Below are 27,835 nucleotides of genomic sequence, written 5' to 3' on the forward strand. Positions count from 1 at the left end.
TTTTTTTTTTTTTTTTTTAATCTTTATTTATTTATTTATTTTTAAAGATTTTATTTATTTGGCAGACAGAGATCACAAGTAGTCAGAGAGGCAGACAGAAAGAGGAGGAAGCAGGCTCCCTGCTGAGCAGAGAGCCTGATGTGGGGCTTGATCCCAGGACTCTGGGATCATGACCTGAGCTGAAGGCAGAGGCTTTAACCAGCTGAGCCACCCAGGCTCCCCAAGGCAGAGGCTTTAACCCGCCCAGGCACCCCAGGAGAGAGAATCCTTAAACTGACTCTCTGCTGAGAAAGGAGCCCAGCGTGGTCCTTGATCCCAGGACCCCAGTTCCCAGGACCTGAGTTCCTGGGAACTCAGAACTGGGCTCCTTTCCTTCTCTTAGTATTCTCACTGTGCAGATGCTGGGGCGCCTGGGTGGCTCAGTGGGTTAAGCCTCAGCCTTCAGCTCAGGTCATGATCTCAGGGTTCTGGGATGGAGCCCCACATCGGGCTCTCTGCTCAGCAGGGAGCCTGCTCCCCCCAACCCCTGCCTGCCTCTCTGTGTACTTGTGACCTCTGTCTGTCAAAAAAATAAATAAAAAACTAAAAAAAAAAAAAAAGGCAGATGCCCAACCGACTAAGCCACCCAGGCGTCCCTGTTAGACGTTCTAAGAGTAAATTAAACAGCCACACGTGTGTGGCAGCCTCAAACACGTATGCGTGGGCTCCTTCCTCTGAGCTGTGCTGGAGCCTATGGACAGTCAAAGTTTTCATTTTGAGTGGGGCACCAGTATGGCTGTCTTGGACAAAGCCTGGAGCTGGGCAGGAGTTCCTGGTAAAATGGGGAGGGACCACTACAGGCCTGGTGAGCAGGTCCGTTCCCCACCCTTCTCCAGGTAGGGTCTGGAGGTGGTCAGGGGGTCAGGACTCTCGGGGTCATCCTTAGCCTTCTATTGCCAACTTCTTCCTTTCTGGCATGTTGGACTATAAACTTGAGCTTTTGTTGACCACTTTTCAGAGGATCTGTGAGGGTGATGGTCTGGGGGTTCCTGGGAACTCAGAACAGGGATCCTTTCCTTCTCTTGGTATTCTCACTGTGCAGGCAAATGAGAGGTGCTTGGGACTGGGCAGGGCGGCCTCCTAGGGTTAGGCTGTTTCTTGATAGATTGGTGATCTTGGCGATGAGGAGAGGGTCCAAGGCATAGCCGCATCAGGTGCTCTGGGCCACCCCACCCAGGTGCCTTTCTCAACTGCCACTAGGCTCTAGGTGGAGGTGGGTTGAACACGAGGTGCAGGTGAGTTGGGTTGTCCTTTGGCTGTGGTAGGTGAACCTGAGCGCCAGAGGGGTGCAGGCAGGGGAGAGGACTGTTTCCAAAGTCCCACATTCCATGCATGTGTTGATGCTGATAAGGGCAGCAGGGCTGGCTTAGCTGCTTTGGGCAGGAGGGGACTTTGACTTCATGCTCCCAGCAGGCAGCGAGCTTGCACATCCTGCTTCCTGCAGCACCCCTCCCCCACCTCCCCCTCTCACCACCTCTGCAGGGCCAGCACTCCGGGGGCCCACAGCGTACAGAGGCCCAGCTTGTTCCCAGAGCGTTGCTAGCTCTGAGTAAGCAGGCCTTCGGAGGTCTTTCCAGAGTTTCTGTTAGTCCTGCTGCTGGTGAACAAGTGTGATTTTGGGAAGAATGCATCTCTGCCTCATTTTCCTTGCCTATAAAATGGGTTGTTAGAAATATTTGAGCTAGTGCATATCAGCTGTTTGCAGAGTGATTTGCAGACCTCTGGGGTCCCCAAGACCCTTTTAATAGTACTTAGAAGTGACTGGCCTTTGTTCTGTGCAAAGCCATGGTGGTGGTACACATCACCCAGAGTTGTGTTCTCCACTGGTGGTGTTTAGACAGAGAGGGCCAGTGTTACTGAGCATCCTAGGGAGGCAGTACAGATTACTGAGGAGTAAATCTAGACCCTGGGGTACATGTCTTTTTAGTATTAGTGACAAAATGGGGGAGTATGCATGGCTCACTTGAAGCAGAACCATTGTCTCCAGAAAGCCCTTCACATCTGCTTGGGCTCTATTCTGAACTAGCTGCTTTTTCTCACGAAACACTGTTTTCAGTTAAAAGAACGACTGACAGACAAGGTGTGGTTATTCAGACTTGGAGAATTTGCCCAGACATTTTCTCAGATGCAGGTGGTGAGCTTTGCTGCTTCAAGGAAAAACAACTGACAGTGTGTGTTGCTGGTGCTAGAACCCTCACGGGAAGATGAGTTTTGGAAAACTCCGCTCCATCACTGTGAGCCTGACTTAGCCTTCACTGATAAGATCAGCGGTGATACTAACACATGGAGTTTTTTGGTGTCCTGTAATGAAAAGTGATGACATTTGGAAGATCTGATCAACTCAGTGAACCAAAATTTTCCAGATGACCAGTGCTTGATGTTGCACAACCTTGCATGGTTAGGAGTGCAGCCTAGACCAGTGGATTTTTGCGTAACTTAATGTAAGATAGTCATGGATACGATTTCAGACTCTCTATTGCAAATTGTTTGTTTGTTTGTTTATTTTTAGATTTTAAAAATCTGTTCGAGAGAGACCAAGCATGAGTGGTGGGGGTGGGGGCGGGATGCAGAAGGGGAGAGAGAAGCAGACTCCCTGTTTAGCTTGGGGCCTGATGGGAACTGGATCCCAGGACCCTGAGATCATGACCTAAGCCGAAGGCAACATTTAACCGATGGAGCTAACCAGGCATCCCTCCGTTGTAACTTTTTTAAGACCACCACTTGTTGAATTTCAGTGAAATGTCAGTGAAAAAGGGCCACACTTAACTGAAAGGATTATTAAAATACTTCTCTCTTCTGGGGCACCTGGGTAATACTTCTCTCTTCTGGGGCACCTGGGTGGCTCAGTGGTTTAAAGCCTCTGCCTTCAGCTCAGGTCATGATCCCGGGGTCCTGGGATCAAGCCCCGAATTGGGCTCTCTGCTCCGTGGGGAGCCTGCTTCCCTTCCTCTCTCTCTCTGCCTGCCTCTCTGCCTACTTGTGATCTTTGTCTAATAAATAAACAAAATCTTGAAAAAAAAATACTCCTCTCTTCTATGTAAAGATACACTTCCTTAGAGACTTGAATCAAAACCACATATCCTAATAGACGAAGTGTAGAAACAGTTACGGGAATCTAGCCACTTCTGGGACGCCTGGGTGGCTCAGTCGGTTAAGTCTGCTTTCATTTCGAGTTATGGTCCCAGAGTCCTGGGATTGAGTTCCGCATTGGGCTCTCTGGTTGGCGAGGAGTCTGCTTTTCTCTCTGCCTCCTGTCCCCCTGCTTGTGCATGCTTTCTCTCTCTGACAGATAAATCTTTAAAAACAAAACAAAACAAAAAAACAAAACAAAAAAGCAACTGAGAGAATCTAGCCACTTCTATTAAGCTAGATGTTAAAGAGATTTAAAATGTAAAATGGGTTCCTGGATGGCTCAGTCATTAACCATCTGCCTTCAGCTCAGGTCACCATCCCAGAGTCCTGGGATCAAGCCCCACATTCGGCTCCCTGCTCCATGGGGGGCCTGCTTCTCCCTCTCCCCCTCCCCCTGCTTCTATTCCCTCTCTAGCTGTCTCTCTGTCAATTAAATAAATAAAAGAAAAAAAAATAAATGCAAAAATGTAAAACTCTCCTCATTAATTTTTTTAATTTTGGGATTTTCCCCCCCATAAAAAATGGTATGTTAATGTTTTTTGTTGTTTTTTTTTGTTTCTAGGTTTATTTAAATATTTTATTTATTTATTTAACAGAGCTCACAAGCAGGCAGAGAGAGGGGGGATGCAGGCTCTATGCCAAGCAGAGTGCCCGATGCCGGGCTCAATCCCAGGATCCTGAGATCATGACCTGAGCTGAAGGCAGAGGCTTAACCTACTGAGCCACCCAGGCGTCCCTCTAATTTTTTTTTTTTTTTTTTAAGAATTCATTTATTTGGGGTGCTAAGTTGTTAAGCATCTGCTTTTGCCTTCGGTCATGATTCCAGGGCCCTGGTATTGAGCCTAGGATTGGTCTCCCTGCTCAACAGGAAGCCTGCTTCTTCCTCTCCCACTACCCCTGCTGTGTTCCCTCTCTCGCCCTTTCTCTGTCAAATAAATAAATAAAATCGTAAAAAAGAGTGAGGGTGAGAGCATGAGCTGGGGAGGGAGAGAGAGAAGCAGACTTCTGCTGAGCAGAGAGCAGATGTGGGATTCTGAGACCATGACCTGAGCTGAAATGAAGTTGGACGCCTAACTGACTGAGCCACCCAGGCACCCTGTTTTTAATTTGTGTGTGTGTGTGTGTTTAATTTTTTAAGTGATCTCTACACCCAGCTTGGGGTTCTAACTCACAACCCTGAGATCAGGAGTCACATGCTCTACTGTCTGAGCCAGTCAGGCACCGCCAACATGGGTTTCTTACTGCTGTTTTAAGTCAAGTTACTGTTTTAATTACCAGGTTGTCTAATGTGCTAAATAGAACAGTAACATGGGCTATATAAACCGCATGAAAGTTTGTTGGGCACCCTAAGTTGGAAGAAAGTGATCAACAGTTTCAAAGTGCTTGAGGGGAGAGTGCTGGGCAGCCTTCTTCCTTGTCATGACCCCGTCTTCACCACCTGCTTCTCTCACGTATTATCCCTCTCTTTGCACTGCTCCTGCCTGGCTGGCATTTGCTCACCTGAATAGACCATGTACAGGGCCTGTTCTATGCCCAGTGCCACTGTGGCTGTGGGCTGGTGGGACACACAGTCCTTCACCTTGGGAGCCTGGTTGGGGGTCGCTGTGGGCTGAGGCAGAGGGGAAGTGCACAGAGGGAAGCAGCTGGGCAGCTGGTGCTGACATGGGGTCCTGGGAGAAATGCAGGGCTTGCTTTGCAGGGGAGGGGGACTCGGTTGTGATGGTGGACCAGATTTTCTGCAGGAGCACCATGCAGGCCGGGCTAGAGTGTGGACTTTATCCAGGCATCGGGAATGCATTGAAAGCTTTAAGCAGGGGAGTGACTGGATGAGACCAGTGTTTGAGAAAGATAACTCAGGGTTGATTGGAGTCTGAATTGGAGCAGAGGCTGCAGAGGGGAGATGTGTGCTAGACTTCAGTATTTTCCCTTAGAGTGGCGATAACTGCCCTTTCTCCCCTCTAGTCCTTTGGAAGGTTCCTGGGATTTCCCTCCTGGGAGGCCAGGCGTGGAGGCCTTTCTGTTGCTTTCTACTTACTGGGACAGAATGATAGTTTCTGGGCTTCTCCCGTGGGACTGAACCCTCTGAAGCCCTTCTTGGCATCTTGCTGTCATGTTTGCCTAGCTGTGTGGCTGGCCCTGCAGTGTTGGGGGGGGGGGGGGCGTGTCTCTGGGTCAAGGGATGTGAGGGATGCTCAGGTGAGTGTCACACAGCTTTAGTCTCTGGCACCGCTCCCTGTTTTCTTGGGGCTCCTGCACAAAGCATGCCGGCTTCCTCGGTTGACTTGAAAATTGTGCTCTGGGTTATTTACAAACATGGTTACGAGAGAGTATAAATTACCTGTACACACATGCAGATGCAGTGGGCAACATGTGCCTCGGCTTCCCCCACCCATGTAAGAAGTGGCCCCTGGGGGCGCCTGGGTGGCTCAGTGGGTTAGGCCTTTGCCTTCTTCTCGGGTCATGATCTCAGGGTCCTGGGATCGAGCTCCATATCGGGCTCTCTGCTCAGCGGGGAGCCTGCTTCTCCTGTTCTCTCTGCCTGCCTCTCTGCCTACTTGTGATCTCTCTCTCTGTCAAATAAATAAGTAAAATCTTAAAAAAAAAAAAAAAAAAGTGGCCCCTGGACACCCACTTGTGCTGCTCCCTAGTTCCCTGCCTCCCTCCAGGAATCATTACTCTTCTGAATTGAGAGTTAACCATTCCCTAGCTTTTCTTTGTCACCTCCCTGGGCTTGTCAGGATCCTTGAACAACAGGTGGCTGGGTTTGGCCGGGTTTGGCCGGGTTTGGCCGGGTTTGGCCGGGTTTGGCCAGGTTTGGCCAGGTTTGGCCAAGTCTGCCCTTTGTGCTCTCAGAATCAGCCACTAATCTCTATTTTGAGATTCATTGAAGTGCTGGGGATAGCTGTGGTTTCTGCCATCCTGTTCGAGTGGTCCAGGGTGGTGCTGTCCTTCATTTCATGGTCCAGCCTGCTAGTGGGGGTTTGGGAGTTTTCAGGGGAGGGTCTTTGTTGGCTCCTGAGTAGCCCTGTTTTCACCACACGGCCGGCTCCACTTCTCCAGACGGATACATGCCTGTTCAGTTTGTTTTCTGTCTCTGAAGCTGGTTTCGTAATGCTATATAGTCTTCTCAGTACCACTGAGACTCCATTTGAAAAGTAGAGGGACACGGAGTGTTTTCCTCAAGTCCGAGTGGATCTCTCTCTGGTTCCCTTTTTGAGCTGTTGACTTCTCCTCTGTTAGACCCTTCAAGATACCTGCTGGGCACATGAGACCTCTTCTGTGAGATGCCACACCTGGAGGCTTTTTAGACACAGGGGGCATAGAGGGTGAGGTTTTCTATGGAAGTTACCTAATTTTATCCTTAAAAATGGCTTTTTTTTTTTTTTAAAGATTTTATTTATTTGACAGAGATTACAAGTAGGCAGAGAGGCAGGGAGAGAGAGGAGGAAGCGGGCTCTCTGATGTGGGGCTCGATCCGAGGACCCTGGGATCATGACCTGAGCCGAAGGCAGAGGCTTTAACCCACTGAGCCACCCAGGCGCCCCTAAAAATGGCTTCTTGAAAACAACTGGGTGCCTATAATGTTTCTACTCGACATTTTTTTTTCTTTTTTCATCTTTGATCTTTGGCTATAGTTCCTTGAGTCATTTGTTTGAGAGTTGGGGGGGTTTGATCTCACTGGAGCCAAGGGGGCTTGTCCCTTGGTGCAGCAGCCCCCTTAGACCTCCTATTCCGGATGACCTCTTCTGGTTTCTCCTTGGCTTCCTTCCTTTGACGTGCCCAGCTGGCTGCTCTGGGACCCGCTCAGGCATTGGTGGAAATGTATCCTGTTTGTACCTCACCTGCCACTCTGAATTTTCTCTTCTCTTCTGGGCTTGCTTGATACTGGAGCTTCTCTCTGTAGAAGTACCAGCTAGCAGGTTGTTGTTGTTTTGGGTTCCAGACACTGATTTTTTTTTTTTTAAGATGATTTATTTATTTGACACAGAGAACAAGCAGGGGGAGCAGCAGAGGGAGAAACAGGCTCCCTGCAGGGCTCAATCCCAGGACCCCGAGATCATGACTGGAACTGAAGGCAGACGCTCAACCGACTAAGTCACCCAGGCTCCCTGAGACACTGATTTTTATGGTGGTTTCTAGGTGTTCTATAGGTTCCTGCCTGGTCTGCAGAGTTCTCTGTTCCAAGATGGACATTCCATTCTGGGTGTGGCCATTTTGTTCTGTCAGTGCTTTTTTTTTTTTTTTTTAAGAGTTCATTTGACAGAGAGCACAAGTAGGCAGAGGTGGGGGGGGCGGAGCAGGCCCCCTGCTGAGCAGAGAGCCTGATGTGGGACTCCATCCCAGGACTCTGAGATCATGACCTGAGCCTAAGGCAGAGACTTAACCCACAGAGCCACTCAGGTGCCCCAGTGCTCTGCTTCTTGTCATGTGATTATTATTATTAGTTGGTGGTTCAGGGAGATTATTTCCTGACCTGGGTCTACTTGCTAATGAGGACCAAGACTGGGCCCTGCTACCCATCCTGAATGTTTCTGTGCCCTGTATCATATTCAGGTACATCGTACAGAGGCAATTCGTGCAGTTGTGGGTTCTTTACAGATGGACATACTTGTGTAACCAGTGTCCAGAATGAGAAATACAACCCCAGGCCCCCCTTGTGAGTCCATTAAGTCACCCTGTCTTCCCCCTCTCCTCCCTCGCCCTTGGACTTGTGCTGCCTGCTTTCCAACTTACATGATTGGAATCACATCACATAGTCTTTTGGGCCTGGCTTCTTTGGTCAGCAGTATGCTCAGGAGACTTGTCTACGTGCGTGTAAATCTAACTATGTGACCTTGCCAACAAAATTAGCTATTTTTAACCTATAAAAGGCACATTTGTATGGTCCTGTGCAGATGGTCAGTCGTGCTCATGGCTGGCTAACAGCCTCAGTACCTTCAGCTCTCCCCTGTCTGGTAGGTGTTGGGCTCCTCTGAGCAGGGCTGCTGTGCACATGCTTGCGTGGGTTTTGGTGTACCTTGGAGTGTGTTTTCTGGACCACAAGGTTTGCATGTTTTCATTCTAAAATATTACCTTTCTCTTTCCTCCTTGGGAAATATTCTATTAGTTTTCGGCCAGCTAATTGAAGCTTCATCTCTACTGTCTGGCATCAGGTTTTGTTTTTCTCTAATTCCCCTTTTGGGTGCTGTCGCTGTTACCCTGGCCAGGAGGGTCAAGTTGTGTCATGGGGCAGGGCAATGTTTCTTGCCGGCTTGCCTTGAGAATTCTGACTGGCCTGCAGCAGCCATGTGGGTGAAGGGTTGTCTGCCCTTTCTTGGGAAGGACTGCCCTACATTGGGAGGTGTTTCTTCCTGCCCCTTGCTTTCTTAAAATATTTGTTTAGGGACGACTGGTTGGCTCAGTCACTTAAGCTTCTGCCTTCAGCTCAGGTTATGATCCCAGTGTCCTGGGATTGGGGCCCATATGGAGCTCCCTGCTCACCAGGGAGTTTGCTTTTCCCTCTGCCCCTCTCTCTCTCTCTCTGAAATAAGTAAAAACAAAACAAAACCCCTTAAGATTTATTTGTTTATGTTTGAGAGAGAAAGCATGCGCCCACCAGCACGAGGCAGGGAGGAGCAGAGCGAGAGGGAGAGAATCTTAAGCAGACTCTGTGCTGAGTCTGGAGCCGGACATGGGAGCCTCGCCGACCCTGAGATCACAACCTGAGCCAAAATCAGGAGTCAAGATGTTTAACTGATTGCGCCATCCTGATGCCCCTCTTCCTGGTTTTTGGTCATGAAATATTTTTTGTATGACATCACAGTGATAGAAGATGGTAGGAGTTTGGGTTAGTTTTGTTTTGCTTTAATTCTTTTAAGAGTCCTTAGTTGGCATAAGAAATTGTTAATTGCTAGGATTGATTTTGAAATTGTGGAGTTGGAGTTTCTTTACAGGAGCCATGGGCGGGCAGTTATAGCACTGTGACTCAGCGGTGACTCCTCTCTCTGCCTCTGGGACTTCATTATCTCATCTGAAGGGTGTCCCCCGGGGCAGGTGAGATGCTGTGATAGTCTCTTGCAGCGAGTTACCCAGGCTTTCCAGGTGCCCTTTTAGCTCCTTGCAGGTGGAATTTCCACCTCTTTACCACTGTGCCGTGCTGCTTGTCTCCTCCCTTGAGGGCTCTGCCTGCCTCGCAAACCCAGCGCCCCCTGCCTTTGGCCACCTCCTGTCTCTGCAGATGCCTGGTAACCAGGCTCCACCTCTGTCTCACATTCTAGGTCCACCGTTGTTGGTTGTTTTTATTTTATTTACTTTGTTGTTGTTTAAAAGATTTTATTTATTTGAGAGAAAGAGTGTGCATGCATCACAAGTGGGGAGAGGGGCAGAGGGAGAAGCAGACACCCCACTGAATGGGGAGCCTACATGGGGCTGTCCCAGGATCCTGAGATTGTGACATGAGCTGAAGTTGAGTGCTCAACCGACTAAGCCATCCAGGTGCTCCCGAGGTCCATCGTTTTTATTAATCACTCTGGGCTCATTTATCTGGGAAAAGATGCCTTCCCTTTGGGCGCTATCTACCTCTTAACACCCAGTGGCTGAGCGTTTACTGCTTGGAGAGCATTGGGCTCTTGAGGCAGTAGAGAACTTAGAACCCACCTTAGCGCTTCCCAGACCTCAATGTGCATGCGAGTCCGTGAGATTAGGATGCCAGTTCTGGTTTGAGGTCTGGAGTGAGGCCTGGGCAGCTGTGCTTCCTGCAAGAGCCAGGGTGGGGCTGCTGTAGCTGCTGGTCCGTGGGCCGTGCCCTGTGATGAGCCAGACCTCGGGGAACTAGGGCTCAGGGCTGGGGCCTCTCTTCCTCCTGACTGAAGTAGCTTCTGGGTTTTCCCTGGTTCCTTGCCTGATGGGAATGGCAGATGTCCCCTGCTCTGCTCTCCTGTTGGGAGAGCACCCCGTGGGTGCTTCCTTGCCTCCAGGCTCCTGCCCTGTTGTTTCCAGATAGCCCCTCACCAGTAGCTCAGGCCCTTCCCAAGAAGAGGGCAGTGTGGGGGAGAGTCTGGAAGTGAGCATAGTTTTTGTAATAATAATCATAATTTTTTAAAAAAAAATAGTTTATTTATTTATTTGATAGAGCGAAAGAGAGAGACAGAGAGGGAACACAAGCAGGGGAAATGGGAGAGGGAGAAGCAGGCCTCCCCCTGAGCAGGGACCCCGACGTGGGGTTCGATCCCGGAATCCTGGGATCATGACCCTAGCTGAAGGCAGACACTTAACCATTGTGCCATGCAGGTGCCCCTGTAATAATCATAATCTTAAACTGCTGTTCCCCTTTAGCGCTCACCTGCCTCTCCCCAGTGGCATTTATGGCTTGGCCTGGCCGGGTACACTTGCAAGACCTCGCCCTCTGGTGGCACCCTGCCTTGTGCCTTATCTGGTGCCAGGTAACCCAGTCCAGTTACAGGCCCCCAAGGCCATCTTGGCTTTGCTTCTGGTTGGCTCCAAAGCCAGGAGTGATGGGAGGGAGAAGACCCAAGGCCGCCCTGGAGAAGCAAGGTTTGCAGGCTGTGCAGTGTTCGGCTTCCTGCCAGGGTTCTCCTCGTACCAGCCCTTTCTCATGGTGCTGGGTTACCCATGAGCTGGCCCACCCCTCAGATGGGAGTTGCACAAGATGAAGGTGGTCAACCCTGGCCCATAATGGGCAGCATGGGGTCTTCTGTGGGGCCTGAAGCAATTTCAGGACAGTCTCAGAGTCCGGCTGGGGTGGATACACCTTCCCTTGCTGTTCAGAGGGAGCCGATGGGTGAGCAGCAGGGCCAGCCTGAGGGACGGAGAAGGATGCCAGTGCTGGGTCCCTGATGATTATATCACCAGTGCACTGAGTGGAACCCAAATGTTTATTTCGTAGAAGCTGCGTTGGAGGGAGGGCTGGGCTCCTGGCATTCGGAGAGCCTGTTGCTTTCCAGGAGGATGGTCTGGGAGAAGAGCCAGGAGCTGCTGGCTGGCATCCAGGTCTGGGCTAGATTACGCGGCTGGGCTTGCCCAGAGCACTGAGTCCCACCCACCATCAGCCAGTGCCTGGAGGGACAGGCCAGAGAGGTCATGGAGGCCAGGGGTGTTCTCAGAGGAACAGCAGGCACAGCCTGGGCACCCAGAGCAGCCTGCCTGCCGGAGGTGGGGGACACCTTGTCACTTGAAGCCCCAAGCTTCTCAGTAGTCTCAGGCGATGAAGGAACTGGGGTGACCTTATGCACTGAGGTCAGGAGAACGCAGCCGCCTGGGGCCCTGCTGTGATGGGCAGGTGGGTGGTGGTGGGCAGGGGTAGATGAGGGTGGAGCTGGAGACCAAGACCCTCTTTCTGACGCATGGAGGGTTGTGCTTCTCTAAGTGGTGTCTCTGTCCCTGCCAAGGAATGGGAGGTGTGTGGTCCATGGGGTAACGAGGGTCTGACATCAGCTTTGGACCAGGCTTTGAGTCCTCATTCTGCTGCCTGCTTGCTCTTGTGACCTTGTGCAAGCTCCTTAACCCCCAGTGCTTATCTGTCCCTGGATGTGGAGATAACACCTGTCTTCCCCAGAGGGTGGACTGAGGCAGGGTGTGGTGCTGCCTGGGTGGGTGGGTAAAGGGGAGAGAGGCTCCCAAGGGAATGGGATGGATAGACTTGGTGGAGGAATACAGAGAAGACAGACAGAGGGGAGCGCCTGGGTGGCTCAGTTGGTTGAGCAGCTGATTCTTTACTTCAGTTCAGGTGGTGCTCTCAGGGTCGTGAGATGGAGCCCCAACCCCGGGCTCTATGATCAGCAGGTAGTGTGCTTGAGATTCTCTCTCTCCCCCACTCCCCACTTTCTCTTTTAAAAAAAGAGAGAGAGAGAGGAGGGATGTACAATAGGACTCCAGGCCATTGAGCCAGGAGAATGCAGTTCTTGGATTCCGGCCACACAGGGCTGGTTGGTGGCTTGGGGGCTGGGTCTTGGGCTCTGGGCCTCGGGCTCTTCTGGATCCTGCTTGTACCTTCCAGGTTGTCTCCGCCATGCCCTCAAGCTGTTCTTTTGCAGCTTGGGTGGGGCCAGGCCTTCAAGGAAGAGGTACTTGTTAGGGCCATACCTGGAGTACCAGGTGACCATTCAGGTCAGCTGTGACTAAGGGCCCATGCTGACCTCAGGTTCAGGCTTGGGGGCACAGTAGCCAGCATGTTTAGGACCCTCTCTGACACAGAAGAGCTGAACCCCTGTGGATCTGGAAGCTGTCTTGTGGTTGGCTGTACCTTGCCCAGCACTACCCCTCCGTTTGGCATGCTTCGTGTCTCCCACCTGGCAGTGGAGCTCTGGCTGGGTGATGGGTAGCCCAAGATTCCTGTGTCACCATTTCTTCAGAGGAGGTCCTGAAGGAGATAAGGTCCTGTTGGATGCTTTGGAATGGGCCCCCCACATAGCTCCAAGACTCCTGTGGGAAGTCCTGCTCAAGACAGTGAGAGAGGGCCACCAGAGGGAGGTGGGATAGCAGAAATTTCTAGGAGATCTGGGTAAAGAAGCTGGCCCAGGGAAGGGAGGCAGGTGGGCCCCCATTATCTGTCCTTCACCTTTCTAGGGCCCACCCTTCTGGTTGGGAGGGAGGTGGAGAAGTTTTGTGATATTGGGAGGCCTTTCAGTTAAGGTGCCCACAGTTGCCTCTTGAGTGGGGAGGGGTACTTGTTCCTGCTTGTAGGAGGCTAGACATGGGGTAGAAAGGACAGCATTTTTTCTGGAGCATACTGCTCGGGAGGGTCAGGAGCTCACCCTGTGCCACCACACCTTGGGTTTGGCTCCTGGGTGTGGGGTGGGATCGTGGGGGGTGGAGCATGCTACTCTGTTTCCAGGAAGGATGCAGGCCCCATAGAGGTGAGGCTGTCAGTCTGGTCACCAGAGGGCACCCCTGGAGGTTGAATGAGCAGAACAGTTATCTTTTTTTTCTTCCCCTTGATTTTTAAGTAATCTCTACACCCAGTGTGGGGCTTGAACTCACGACCCTGAGCTCAGTAGTTCCCTACTCTTCCCACTGAGCCAGCCAGGTACCCTGGAACAGAGCAGTTTTGAATGCCCAGGCCTCCTGGAGCCCAGGCTCTGGATACAGTAGCTGTCCACACTAAGTCGGGGCAGTTCCCATCAGATAGGTGGTTGGAGTTGTTCTCCTGGGTGCTCTGCTTAAGCAAAGATCACTTTAATTTTATGTAACTCTATTTTTTTTAAGATTTTATTTATTTGTTTTGGTGGCGGGAAGAGCACACACAAGCGAGCTGAAGGACAAGAGAGTGAAAGAATCTTAAGCAGTCTTCATGCCAAGTGTGGCATGGAGACTGACTAGCTTGATCTTATGACCCTGAGATCATGACCTGAGCAGAAGTCAAGAGTCAGATGCCCAACTGACTGAGCCACCCACCCCAAAGATCACTTTGGTTTTAAAACCTCCTCTCATGGTGTTTAAAAGGCTGGGCCAGAGCATGCTTTGCTTTTTGTGGGATGCTAGGAAAAGGGGCATGGAGGTTGGCCCCATTCTAGCCTTCCCATGAGCCCTTGAAGCTTTGTAGACTGCCTGGGATCATGGGCAAGTGTGGCTCCTTACAGGGCACTGTTCTAGGAGGCCACGGGTCCGTGCCTCTGCCACCCTCATTGGCTTTTTGGCTGGGGTGTTTTGGGGGGAGAGGGTGGAGTCATCTTAGGAGTATCCTTGGCCTTGGGCTTTGACTACCTGTTGAAGACCCACAAGGGCTGTCAAGCCAGCATGGAACCAGGAGGGACACAGATTTGTTCTGTTGAGACCACTCTGTCCTTGAGAGTTTCTTCCAGGCTACGTGAGCGTTAGCTGGTCGGGAGCTGCTGAGAAGGGCATATCTTGTGGAAACCACTGTTCTTTATCTTGTTGGAATTTTTTTCAATATGAGGTAAAATTTATATGCAACTTGGTACCCAAATTTCAGGTAACCCCTTGAATTTTGACCAGTGAGACATCCTCTGTAACCCAGACTCCTACCAAGATAATCGAGTCATGTGCAGCCCAGAAAGTTCCTCATGCTCCTTCCCAAACAGTGTTCACCTCATCCTCTACAGGGTCTCCTAATTTTGTCTACCATGGACTAGTTCAGCCTTTTCTGGAGCTTCAAATGAATAGAATTGTGCATCTCTACTCTTGAGTGTAAGGTTTTCTTCACTTAATATTACAATTTTGAGATTTAACCATATTTTTGCATCAGTTCTACTTTTTTCCCCCAGGATTTTAAAAGTAATACAAGATTATTTTTAATTCTGAATATTACAGAAACTTATAGGTTTCCTGTACTTCTACGCCACACTCTCAGTGATAATCTCATTTATTGATTGGGTGTTTGTGCTGCCAAGATATTTCTTTACATAGGATGGCATTGCCTGGTCAGGCCTTTCATGCCTATAGTTGAGGAGGTAGACAGGTGCAGGGAGCTCGGCCAGCTCTCCTGGCTCAGCTCTGTGGGCCTGGCCTTCGCCTGGTGGGTGTGTGTCTTAAAAGTCTGGGATGTCTGGGTCCTGGACCTGCCCTCACCCTCAGAGTGTGTGTTGCGGGGGACGCACCTTTGGCTTTTCTGTGGCAGGGACTTGGAGAGGGAGAGAAGGACATGAGAATTCAGCAGAGACCTGTGTGGTTCTCTGTGTAACAGCCCAGCTGGGTAGGTAGACCATTTTGTAAACAAGGACCTGGGAAGAGAATCCAGGTGTTAGAGCCAGGTCTGTCTGTTCATTCTCTCTAACTTCTGTGTTCACAAGAAGCTGGAGCTGGCCTTCCCCAGGGACTGGGTTCCTGCTGCCTTTCCCTGGGATCAACCTAGCTAGAGTCTTACACACACACACACACACACACACACCCGCCATGGGCTAGGTCTCTGCCTCAGAGGAGGACCTGATGATCCCCTTGTCCTAGATCCTGGGCTCCTTGGAGCCAGCGCTCCAGTGCGCAACGGTTCTCAGCTGGGTGTGGATCCTCGGGGCTGATAGGCACGCTGCCTGGGCCTGCTGCCAGGGGGCTGCTGGGTGCCAGGAGCTGGTGCCAGGCGGTGTCCTTATCCCAGCCTTTGGGCTCCTGCCAGGACTGAGCACCAAGCCCCTGTACCCAGTGGGGCACTGTGCTGCCAGCTTATGGGGCCAGCCCCCACAGTCCAATTTCTAGTTACCGGACACCCTGCCTCCTTCCCTGGGGCTGTGGCCTCTCAGGCATTGGCTTCTTTTGCTCCTATACGCGGTGTTGAGCTTTAGGGCAGAGGATTCCCTGCTGTTAACTCTTCTGGGAAGAAAAGAGCAATGTTTTGTAGGGGTGTTGGCCTCGCAGCAGTGGGGCGCCCCCACACCTATGGTGAGGTTAACATTTTGTGACTTATAGAATGTGGCAGGGGTCGTCCATGCGTGGCCTGGCCTGGGGTGGGAGGCAGGTATGGTGGCATCCTGCTGACTGTGAACTCCCAGCAGGCAGCCCTGCTGTGGCCCCTCCCGTGGAGGGCACCTGGAAGGCCCCTCTGCCCTGTCCTATGGAGTCCCTCTGGGGAAACTGGGCCCCAGGCTGTCTGATCCAGTTTGGGAGATCTTGGTTAGTCACCCTGCCTTCCAGTGGCTGGTGAAGTGGGTGGCAAGGCTGAAGCAGTGGGAACCTGTGGAAGCCCCCGAGTCCTATTCTGCTCTAGCTTTCCATGGTGGTCAGTGGTTGTGGGCCTGATCTCTGATGAAGGCAGGTAATCCTATCTGCAGGGTCTGGTATGGGCTAAACCAGGGGCCACTGTGTGGATGCTGTGCCCCGGCAGGGATTGGGTTGCCCTGAGATCTGGTGGGAGTGGGCAAGGGGGCACAGGGCCGTGTGGCGGGCATCTGGTCGGCTCAAATGCATCACTGTGGCTCCCTGTTCATTTTTCAGGGTTGCTCTCACCAATGCTAAGGTGGTCTCTGCCTCCCACCCCTTCTTAGCCTGAGTTCTATTCTGTCCTGCTGGCCACCTCGCTACCTCTGGTGTCACCTGGCAGGAGAGCCCAGACTCTCTACATAGGCAAGGGATCCGGGCCTTCATTAAATGCAGACGCAGATGCTCTCAGGCCTCTGGACCAACAGGGCTGGTTTTGCTGCCATCTGGGTCATGAGGGGGATGGACCTGGACCAACCATTCTCCCCCTCCTCACTTCCCCATACCCTCCAGCCGCCCCAGGAGAAGAGAGCTGTGCTAGGGGGCCAGAGAGACAGCTGGCAGGCTGGAACTGAGGCCTCCCAGCCACCCCGCACCCCGGGTCTGGTCACATTCCTGAGGGACCTGCTGAGCCTCCCTGGCCCTGGGGGTGGGGGAAGGGCAGGCAGGGATGGGCTCCAGGCTGCTGGAGGCCTCTGCCCCCACCCTTGGCTCCATTCCAAGGGAGCCCAGGCTAGAGTGGGGTGCAAAAAGCCAGAACCTCAGGATCCCCCTCTCTGGAGCCTGTGTCTCTGGGGTGGGTAGGGGGCAGAAGGAGACCCTTCGCATCTGGCGGCAGCTGCCAGCAGCTTTGGCGGGCTGGTATTGAAAGGCCTGGCCTGCAGAAACTCCTGTGAGGGGAGACCATGTGGTCAGACTGGGCCAGGCAGGAGGGGGCTGGGCCCTCTGGGCAGGGAGGGGGTGGCGGGAGCAGATCAGGAAGGGAAGGAGGCAGGAGAGCCAGAAGCGGTTGAGACTGGTTCTTATAAATAGCCTATTGCACTAGTGCCTCCAATTTTCACCTTTTGTTATGTAAATGTAGCCAGCCTGAGAAGGGCCTTGCCCAGGCCTCCTGCCACCATGCCTGCCTGCCAGGAATTCCGTTCCTGCCACCAGCTCCCCTACAGGCCTAGGTAGCCCTTAGAGTGCCCTAAGTCTCCTGGGTGGGAGGACAGTGTCAGCCCTGCTAAGCTCTCCAGATCTGTGACCTTCCCTGCCACTGGGCCTGACTGTTGCTGGGTACTGGGGCTGCTGTCCCCTGCCTTGTTGCCCCTGGTGTCCCAGCCACAGAGACCCCAGATCTTCCTGGGAGTGAGGGCTCTAGGACCACCAAGTGCCTTCCCTTCGCTGTCCCTCCTACCCTCCCTTGTCTGTCTGGGTGACTCTGTCCCATCTTCTCCTCCACAGGTGACCAGGCATTGATGCACCCCCAGGGAGGCCACGCGCTCAAGGAGGCCACCCCCGCTGGCTGCTGCTCACATGGTTTCTGGGCCCCTGGCACTCCGGTAGGCTGGGTAGGGGGAACTGGCAGGATGGAGGGAGGGGGGAGCTTGGGGGAGGGCTAGCTCGGCTGCCCTCAGCCCTGCAGTTCTCAGCCTGGTTCTTTGTGTGCACACAGTGTTGGATAGCGTGGAGGGGAGGCTGGGGCCCATGGCCCTCAGCCTGCAGAGGAGGGGCTGCTGTGGCTCACAGGCTCTTGGAGAATGGGACCTCCTGCCCTTGGCTTGTCCTCTTGCCAGCTTGGGAGTACCAGGTATCCTGAGTGCTGGTGGGGCTGACACTGCATTTCCCCGAGGCTGGGTGTCCCATCCAGTGTGGAAACTGCATCCGACTCTTTGTCCTGCCTGGCTGGCTGAGGGGCAGGGAACAGCAGAGGGTAGGTTCCCTCAGGACCCAGGCTTTATCTAGCCTCTGAGCCCACTATCTAGCATCAGGCGCTGAGAGCTAACTTGCAGCTGTGTCTACTCATGTGTGTTCACAGTGAGTTCTGAGGGTGCCTTTGGGGTGTATGTGAGTATTAGGGTTTTCCTCTGTCTTTGCAAATAAGGGCAGGCATGGGGCAGCAGGTCATGGGAAGTGTTTGTGTTACAGGAAGGCAGCGAGGGTTGTGATCTCTCTAGACTGCCCCAAGGGAGGCAGGACTGGACTGGGTACACTGGTAGTGGCAGAGGGGTCCCAGTGGGGCAAGGCTCTGAGCAGTCACTTTCAGAGATTGAGCCCTGAGCCAGATGACATGAAAGCACCCTTGGCAGCTGCATAGCACAGAGTTGCCTTTGGGAGGGTACATGTCCCCTGAGGGGCTGGAGGGAGTAGGGAGCCACACCTTTGTGCCTCAGGTCCCGCTGCTCATTTGGGTGGGTGCCTGGTCAGAGCACCCCACTCTCAGTGACCCACGTGCATGCTGTTACAAAGCCCACCTGTACAGTTCCCGTGGGGGTCAGAGGCCTCTCTGTTTATTAATGACGTCAGTTAGTGTCTGTGCTGGTCTGGCAAGGCCAGCTGGCTGCCTTTCCCAGGGGCCCGGTGGTGCCAGGGGCTTGGTCAGGCCTGCTTTTCTGCTCAGCATCTAGAGACCCGGACTGGGATGTTCAGGGCCCTCCTGGGGGGTGAGGCGCTTGGGATGGAAGCAGACACTGGTAAGGGACTGCGGCTGGACCACAGTGTCTGCAGGCAGGACTCTGACGTTGGCAAATCTGAAAGCTTGGGAAGCCACTAGGGTTTGAGAAGCACCCAGGGCAGGGTAGAGATCACGGTGGAGGCTGCTTATTTGATTTGGCTCATGTGGTATTTAAGGGAAAAGGGCCTTTATTTGGCATTGGGAGGATTAACCTGAAAATCTCAGTTTCTAGCTTGTCCTTAACTTTGGGAAGTTTATGCCCATGTGAGAAGTGAGCCCACCTGGGAACTTCTGCTCACCTCGGTCCTTACTGCTTCCCAGCACCTCATGGTCCACTGCTTGTCATTTTTGAGTCCACTGTGGGCTCGCGGCCAACTTCCTTAGCGTGGAGACGGTGCCCTGGGCTGTGGAGCCAAAGTTACATCCCATTTTCTCTGCTCAGCACCACGTGACTATTGTCCTCTGCTTCTGTATACATGGGACCAGAGCCCATGACCCTCTTTGGGCAGCATGAGTCCCCATGGATAGTGTGAGTTCCCTCCCTGGGTGCCATACCCAATGAGGCCTCCCCTGAGCACCACCACAGCCCCACCCTGTCAGCCCTTGCCTAATGCCCATGCACCTACTCTTGCCTGCAGGTGGTACGCGTGGGCGGGGCGTGGGGACATGGGGCCCGACATGGAGCTGCCCAGCCACTCCAAGCAGCTCCTGCTGCAGCTGAACCAGCAGAGGACGAAGGGCTTCCTGTGTGATGTCATCATCATGGTGGAGAACTCCATCTTCCGCGCCCACAAGAATGTCCTGGCCGCCAGCAGCATCTACTTCAAATCCCTGGTCCTGCATGACAACCTCATCAACCTGGACACAGACATGGTCAGCTCCACGGTGTTCCAGCAGATTCTGGACTTCATCTACACGGGCAAGCTGCTGCCCAGCGACCAGCCGGCTGAGCCCAACTTCAGCACTCTCCTCACTGCCGCCAGCTACCTCCAGCTGCCCGAGTTGGCAGCGCTCTGCCGCCGTAAACTCAAGCGAGTCGGCAAGCCCTTCGGCTCTGGACGGGTGGGTGCCTCCGGCATGGGAAGGCCACCCCGCAACCAGCGGCTGTCCACGGCCTCTGTCATCCAGGCACGGTATCCAGCACTCGTGGATGGACGCAAGGGGGCCCACACCCCCCAGGAGCTCCCCCAGGCCAAAGGCTCTGATGATGAGCTCTTCCTCGGAGGCTCCAGCCAGGAGGATGTCCATGGCCTGGGCCGGGCTGTCTGTCCAGCCAGCGGGGAGGCCGGCTTGGGCAGCTGCAGCACCAATGGGAGCAGCGGGGGCTGTGAGCAGGAGCTGGGCCTGGACCTGTCCAAGAAGAGCCCACCCCTGCCCCCTGCCACCCCTGGTCCTCCCCTGACCCCTGAGGACCCGGCCCAGCTGAGTGACAGTCAGCACGGCTCGCCCCTCTCAGCCTCCGCCCCTCCTGTTGCCAACAGTGCCTCTTACGCTGAGCTGGGGGGCACCCCTAATGAGCCCATGGATCTGGAGGGGGCCGAGGACAACCACCTGAGCCTGCTGGAGGGGCCCGGTGGGCAGCCCCGGAAGAGCCTACGGCACTCGGCCCGCAAGAAGGAGTGGAGCAAGAAGGAGCCCAGGGTGGGGTCCCCCTTTGAGCGGAGGGAAGTGGGGCCCAAGGGCCCCTGCCCAGGGGAAGAGGGCGAGGGGCTAGGGGACAGGGTTCCCAATGGCATCCTGGCCAGCAGCGTTGGAGGGGGCGGCCCCAGTGGGCCCTACACGGAGCCCCCGTACCCCTGCAAGGAGGAGGAAGAGAACGGCAAGGACGGGAGTGAGGACAGCGGGCAGAGCGGGAGCGAGGGGGGCAGTGGCCATGCCGGCACGCACTACATGTACCGGCAGGAGGGCTACGAGACCGTGTCTTATGGGGACAACCTGTATGTGTGCATCCCCTGCGCCAAAGGCTTCCCCAGCTCCGAGCAACTCAATGCCCATGTGGAGACACACACGGAGGAGGAGCTGTTCATCAAAGAGGAGGGTGCCTACGAGACGGGCAGTGGGGGTGCCGAGGAGGAGGCCGAGGACCTGTCGGCGCCCAGCGCAGCCTATGCAGCCGAGCCCCGGCCCTTCAAGTGCTCGGTGTGTGAGAAGACCTACAAGGACCCGGCCACGCTGCGGCAGCACGAGAAGACGCACTGGTTGACGCGGCCCTTCCCCTGCAATATCTGCGGCAAGATGTTCACGCAGCGCGGCACCATGACGCGCCACATGCGCAGCCACCTGGGCCTCAAGCCGTTCGCCTGTGATGAGTGCGGCATGCGCTTCACGCGCCAGTACCGCCTCACCGAGCACATGCGTGTGCACTCGGGTGAGAAGCCCTATGAGTGCCAGCTCTGCGGGGGCAAATTCACCCAGCAGCGCAACCTCATCAGCCACCTGCGCATGCATACCTCCCCCTCCTAGAAGCCAAAGACCCTTCTCCCCGGCCTGAGGCTGCCCTCCGCAGACCCGCCCTCGGGAGCCCACCGAAGGAAGGAAGACGCGTGGAGGCCGGGCGGGAGGGGCTGGGACCCCCAAGTCCCGTGGGGGTGGCTCCTGGTGGCACCCGCAGCCAGCCCCCCCCCCACACCCAGAGCTTTAATGGACAGTCTGTACAAGGGCAGCGAGAGGAGGGAAGCTGATGGGCCCGAGTTCCGGGTGCGCATTGCTGGTGTGCAGTCTACCTCCCGAATCTGCCCCGGCTCCCCGGGAGGGCCACTGCAGCGTCTGTGGGAGTGGGTCACAGGGGTCTCGCTGGGACCTGGCCCCCTTCCCGCAGGCCGGGTCCGAGCAGGGGGCCATGGGGCCTCCCTCCGCTGGGGAGGAGCAGGGCTGTCCCATGGCCAGGGGCGCTGTCTGTGTGCGTGCACGAGTGCTTGTCTGTGTGCGGGCTACCCTGGCTCTTTGGGGAGTGGTGCTGGAGGGAATGGGACAGAGCCCTCCTTCTTTGAGCCAGGGGTCACTGCTCACTGGCGCTGGGACAGTCAGGGGGCCCCCCGCCGCCTACCTCTCCACAGCTAAACAGCCCTCTGGGCCTATGTTGCTGTTATTCCTACTGATCTGTTCCTTTTTTCTTTTTGAATTTTGTTTTTTAAACCAAAACCAACAAGAGTTTATTTTCCTCCCGGCCCCTCGGGGCTGAGCCTGGGTCTGCAGACTGAATGTACAGGGGCAACTGCCCCTCCCGCCCCCGCCCGGCTGCGGGCTGAGGGGCGCCCACCCCTCCAGGCCCCAGAAGCCCTTATTGGCCAAAGGCTTCCCTGGGCCCCGAGCCCTGCCTCGGCTGCCTCAGGAGAGAGAGTGATTTTCCTATAGTTTCTGAGGAATATTCTTTGTTTAGAGGTACTTCTTTTTTATTAAGAGAAAAACCAGTGTAACGTTTATGTGAATGTTGGAACTGGAAGGTCTGGGATTTGTGGGGGGAGGGGGGAGGCTGGATTTGATGCCAGAGCCGTCGGTACTCTTCTTTATCATTTTGTGTGTGTGTGTGTGTGTGTACATGTACGTGTGTGTGTATGTATGTATGTATGTATGTATGTATGTAGTGTGTGTGGCGCATGTGGACAGATATCGAGCTTTCCTTCCTTCCTTACCGATAAAGGTGGAGAGACTTCTGACCTTTTGCTACCTCTTGAATCCACAAGAACAGTATGTTGGTGGCTGGCAGCTGAGGCCATGACACTTGTTTTCCTCCTGTTGGTGCGCACAGGAAGACGTGCGTTTGAGTGAGCTGGGCTTACCCTCCTGGGCACCCCCACCATCCCCACTCCCACCCCCAGCGCTCTTAGAGAAGGGCTCTGCTCCCCAGAGCATACTGCTTGCCATGTCCACCCTGTGGGTGTTCTGAGTGTGTTGCTGAGCATCAGGGAGCCTGTGTGTGCCCCTGATCTGGGCCTGGGGGGCAAGGGGTGTGCTCCGGCCTCGTGGGAGAGCGGGCCGTGGAGCCTTACCGCTGGAGCCAGCTACTTGGAGCTCCCTTGCCAGGGCCAGGATGAAGTGGAAGTGAGCCCCCCCATCCTGTCCCTTGGGACCGTGAGAGCCAGAACTTGGAGGAGCAGCAGGCCAGTGCAGAGGCATGGAGGGACACTGACCAAAGTGATGCAAACCCCCCCACCCCGGGGGGACAGGGAGGAGGCCTGCCCTGCTTTGGCACCTTCTTGGGGGCGGTCCTGGCTGCTCCGGCAAGAGGCTGGATGCCATTAGTTGGCTAAGCCCTGTCTGGAGTCCCCACCCCTCACCCCTCAACGTGGGGTTTCTCTCTCAGCCTCAGGACCCTTCTGTGGGCCAGGGGTCAGGCTCACAAGCCAGACCAAGGTCGTTGTGGTTGGCCCCACTATCCTTGGCTGACTGGAGCCACACGGCTGGGCCAGCAGCTGAATCTTCATTTTGCTTCATGCTTTTCTTTTCTTTGTTTCTTTGTTTCTTTCTTTTTTTTTTCCCCTTCCTACTCTTAAGTTCAGACCAAAAAATTCCAGAGTCATCCTTTACCCTCACCCCTCCAGAGACCCTCCAGCTGAAAACAGCCTGAGTTTAGGGACCCAAATGGTGCAGGGTGTGTTTTGCAAGTGAGGGCTCCTGGCTGAGCCCATCTCAAGGTGCCCCAAGCCCCAAGTTGGGTCTTAACTCCCTCTGGGTGTGAGGGGAGCACTGGACCCAGGGTCTCGTGTTCCCAGAAGTCAGGTTGGGGGGTGGGCAGGGTTCCTCTGCCCTCCCGACCCCACTTCACTCCGTCAGCACTTAAGCCACATGACACAAAGTCTGTACAGCACGGGAGTTGTACGCATGCCTGTGTGTGGCCTCTTGGGCCATGGGCGGCTGCATCCGTGAGGTGACCCGTGAGAGCAGGTGATTCATTTGCAGAGCTTCAGGGACTGGGCGCAAAGGCCCCTCACTCAACGACGTTCATGCGACATAGTATTGTACCCACCTGAGTATTGTATCGAGCCTTTTCTGTATTTTAACAAGAAAGCAAAACACTAGTTTCCTATTTAAGATTTTAAGGGTTTGTGGGGAGGGTTGGGACTGATTAACACAACACTTGGTTTTGTTTTCTTTTTCTTTTGATTTCATGTGGAGTGTGTGCTTGTGAGTGTGTGCGTGGACATGTGTTAAGAGCCTCACAAGGAAATTAGGCCGTTGGAGGCCAAGGGCGGCTTACAGTTCTCTGCTTTAGTCACTTAATTCCTGAATGTTTCGGAGAAACAGGAAACAGAGAAAATAGCAGATGTCATGTAGGAAAGAGGATAAACACAACAAAACAAAAAACAAAAAAAAAAAAAAAAAAAAAAAAAGAAAAAAAAAAGCTCATACCCAAATTCACAAAACCTATTTTTTAAACCAAAGCACATTTTGAATGAGTATGGAACCTCAATGGGCTCAGAAAAAAAGATACTAATATATTTATCTCATTGTTTACATAAACTTTTACAGTTTCAGACCTCAGCAGCTGTAAGGCCAGTCCCAGTGAATCCCCACCTTCCGCTGGAGGCCCTTCTGAGTCGGCTCATGGGCAGAGGGGCTGCTGTGGGGCTGGCGCCGGCATGGAGCCCCCCACCGGATTTACCTGAGCCCTCCTCCCCAGCCCCAGGCCTCTCAAAGCCCAGCTGGCACCAAAGAGCTTGGGCCGGTGCTGACCGGCCTCCAGGCCTCCTGGCCGGACCGTGGAGGTCCTGGCCAGCTGGCATAGCAGGGGGTGGCCGTCGGCTCTGGCCTCAGGACCTGAGTCTGGGCTAGGGTCCTGGGTGGAGGGTCATTCCCCACCTCCCCTGCTCTGCCTGCAACCCCCTGGGGTGGGTTGATGTGAGGGTCCCTATCAAGCCAAAAAGCCCCGGGACCTTTGCACAGCTCCGTTGACTCCAGTGGGTCCCCACTTCAGGGGACACCCCTACCCCCACCCAGCAGTGGGGGTAGGGGAGCGGGCTTACTGGGCTGGTCCTTACCAACACAGACGGTGCAAACACTCTGAACAGTGTTGTTTTTGTATCAATATGTTTGTGCAGTGATGAATGTATTTATTTCTCAGACTTGGGGTGAGTGAGCGGCCGCCACCGCTCGCTCCCGCCAGACCGAGCCACCGCAAGGGCTCCTCCAGGATTGCAAAAAAGGTAAAAAAGAAAAGACAAACCTTTAAGTAAATAAGAATCTCAGAGACTTGCAGCATAGCCATACACCTCAGCCTGTGAAATGAACAATCTGGACGCAGACGGACTTTGGAACCTCATGCAGCCATGTGTGTATTTCCCGTTCGTCACCACTTGGGGGAGCTGGGCTGTCCCGCTGTACCCCCACCCCCACCCTGTCAGTATTCACTGGACTGGCCCTCGTGCAGGAGTGCGATCTGGGCTGGGCTGGGCTGGGCTGGCTGGGCAGGCAGACCCTGCTGCCCTCCCCACAGCTGTCCTTGAGTGGGGGAGGCCTGGGCAGCCAGGAGGGCAGGGCTCAGGGAAGAGGTGGCTGCATCCGTCCGCCCCCTAGGAAGGGGGGCAGAAGCAGAGGCACTAGGCCTCCAAAGAACAGACAAGGGATCTAAGCCCTGCTGTGCCCCTCAAAGGGACCAAGGCCCTTGCTCTTCCCCAGAGTCACACTGGGGCAGATGTTACTGAACCTGTGAATCCAATGCCAGGAGTGATGGGGGTGGAGAGGGACCTAACCAGAGCCTCAGTGTGACATTCCAGGTCGGGGGGTGGATGTGCACTGTGGAGATTGAGGCTGCCCAGGACCCCCTTCCTAGGACCCCCTCCCCCCACCCAGCTCCAGTCACCACTTTAATTTTTCTACCAAGAACCTGTCCCCCTACCTCACCTTGCTATTTATTGCTGTAATTTATTGACCTCAAAAATGCTGCATAACAGACCTCACTTGGGGCAGGGAGGATTCCCCAGGGCTCCCCCCCTCCACTTGGCGGGGCCCCGTGGGGCCAGGTGCTGAGGGGAACCTCTCTTGTGTCCCGCCCATCACTTGTTTTCCCCCTCCCCCCTTGGGGGGACCCCAGGTTGGGCACCTGCCCATTCGCAAATACCTCGAGAGGGAGGGGGAGGGATGGGATTATAGCTGTTTTGTTTAATCAAAACTGGAAGAGGGATCACGACCTACTCTCTTCCCTTCCCGGAAGGGGGAGGGACACCGTGATCGCACTCCTGTACTGGCCACCGCCGCTGTCAGTCATCACATTGAGCTCACTTCCTTTAAGAGTTGGGATAAATTCAGGTCAGAGCTGCAGATATGCAGCCCTCAAGTGTCATAGAAAAGCAATTTCACCGACGACTGATCTCTCCATTCAGAAGCGTGCAGTCTTAATGTACAGTGATGAGAAACTGTTATTTTATGATCTTTTCATTAAAAGCTTGATTGAAAACTACTTTCTGTGGGGCTTCTGTGTTCTCTGGTGTTCTCTTTCTAAATGACACACTGCTTTCCTGTGTCCTACACTTCAAAGACCTAGAAGGGTGGGGAGCTGGGGTGGGCATCACTACCATCCTAAGAGTGGGTTTCAGGTGGGGCTAGGACCACACTTGGCCACATGTGTGCATCCGGGGCTTGGGCACTGGTCCAGGGACCCAGTACTCTGGAGTCACCATCCTCTTGGGTGATGCTGGCCTGGGTTAGCTAAGAGGGTTTAGGGAGCAATGGATATGTCGCAGGGACAGGGACTTGGTCAACTGGATGAGGAGAGGTCTGGCCCATGCTCAGGACCACCTGCTGGAGTAGCAGAGTCAGGCCGGGGCAGGGCAACGGCTCTCTCCTGACTACTGCTTCTGTTCCTGCTTGAGGTCAAGCAGGAGAGGAAGGAAAGGATAATCTTAGTCTCCAGGGACAGTAGTTACAGTTTCCTCTGGGACTGTCCCACCCACCCACTGGAGTGGGAATTCAGGATGAGTGAAAATCCAGGAGGAGGAGCAAGGATGGGGCCAGGAGGGTGGTCAGCCAGCCTAGACCTCTGACGGTGGGCTTCAGATGTCCAAGTGGCTCCAGGCCAGCAGCAGATGAGCCCAGGACCCCAGAAGGATAGAGCATCGCTGCTCTAATACACGGTAAGTTTCGTTCTGTTGTTTTTATGTTTTTGAATGTGTGTGTGTGTATGTGTTTTAAGTAATCTCTGCACCCACTGGGAGTTCGAACTTAACCCTGAGATCGAATCACGTGCTATATTTACTGAGCCAGCCAGGTACCTTCTGTTCTACTCTTTATTTTTTTTAAGATTTTATTTTTTATTTGAGAGAGAATGAGAGGCGGGAGGGCCAGAGGGAGAAGCAGATTCCCCACTGAGGAGGGAGCTTGGTGTGGAGCTTGATCCTGGGACTCCCAGAGCATGACCTGAGCTGAAGACAGTCAACCAACTGAGCCACCCAGGTGCCCTGTTCAGCTCTTTTAAAACCTTTTTTTTTGTTGTTTTATCAAAGCAATAAGTGACCCTAGCTTAAATAATCAAGTTTCTTTAAAAGGCTTAAAACGGACACTGAGCCTGTCTCAGTCAGAAGACCATGTGACATGTTATCTGAGCATCATAAGTTCAAGCCTCATGTTGGGTGTGGCAATTACCAAAAAAAGTCATAGGACAGTAGTTTTTTGTTCTCTTAATCCGATCACAACATACACAGGTACCCACTTCTATTTATAGCATTTCTTCTGTATTTAACTCCACATTTCTAAATAGTAGTACCCTGCTGTCTTAATTCATCCTTTGAAGAATCTGGACCTATAGACGAAGATTTTACTGCATTTACACCCTCTTCCACTTTCCTTAAATTCCCCATTGGAGTCTGGGCACAGCTCTCCCCACACACAGCCCTGGCCATAGGGAAGCTGCTTCAGTTCCAGCAAGACCCCTCCTCCTCCCGTCCAATCAACCCTAATTTAGAGCTTGGGAGACTTCCATAAAGTAGCCAGGTAATAACTGTTCTAGGCTCTGTGGGACATAGAGTCTTTGCAGTGACTTCTCAACCCTGTTGTCCCAGTGCTAACGGGGCACCTGGGTGGCTCAGTGGATTAAGCCTCTGCCTTCGGCTCAGGTCATGATCTCAGGGTCCTGGAACGGAGCCTCCACGTCAGGCTCTCTGCTCAGTGGGGAGCCTCCTTTCTCCTCTCTCTGCCTGCCTCTCTGTATTTGTGATCTCTCTCTGTCTCTATCGAATAAAATCTTAAAAGAAAAGTGCCCACTAACAATGTAAGTAGGTGGGCATGGCTATGTTCCATTGAACTTCATTTATGAGACCTGATGAAGTGTGTCGTTTCCTGATCAGTACTTGCCACGACCACCATGTGTCTTTGTTCACTGCTGAACCGAGTGGTGTAGTGTATCTTTCTGTACCATTTCCTGTTCTTGTG

The 27,835-nt window shown here is 53.7% G+C and overlaps 1 protein-coding gene across 1 annotated transcript in view; it reads left to right on the plus strand.

Annotated features, from left to right (window-relative positions):
* HIC2 (HIC ZBTB transcriptional repressor 2) overlaps positions 1 to 25,868 on the plus strand; it is a 32,906-nt gene extending 7,038 nt beyond the window's left edge. The window contains exons 2-3 of the mRNA XM_059409009.1: positions 17,263 to 17,360; positions 19,111 to 25,868. Of these exons, the coding sequence (XP_059264992.1) occupies positions 17,335 to 17,360; positions 19,111 to 20,935 (1,851 nt within the window). The 5' untranslated portion in view covers positions 17,263 to 17,334 and the 3' untranslated portion in view covers positions 20,936 to 25,868. The remainder of the gene's footprint in view (positions 1 to 17,262; positions 17,361 to 19,110) is intronic.
* The last annotated feature ends 1,967 nt before the right edge of the window (positions 25,869 to 27,835 follow it).

The sequence above is a fragment of the Mustela nigripes genome, chromosome 8 (assembly GCF_022355385.1).
Source record: "Mustela nigripes isolate SB6536 chromosome 8, MUSNIG.SB6536, whole genome shotgun sequence".
Taxonomy (NCBI): domain Eukaryota; kingdom Metazoa; phylum Chordata; class Mammalia; order Carnivora; family Mustelidae; genus Mustela; species Mustela nigripes.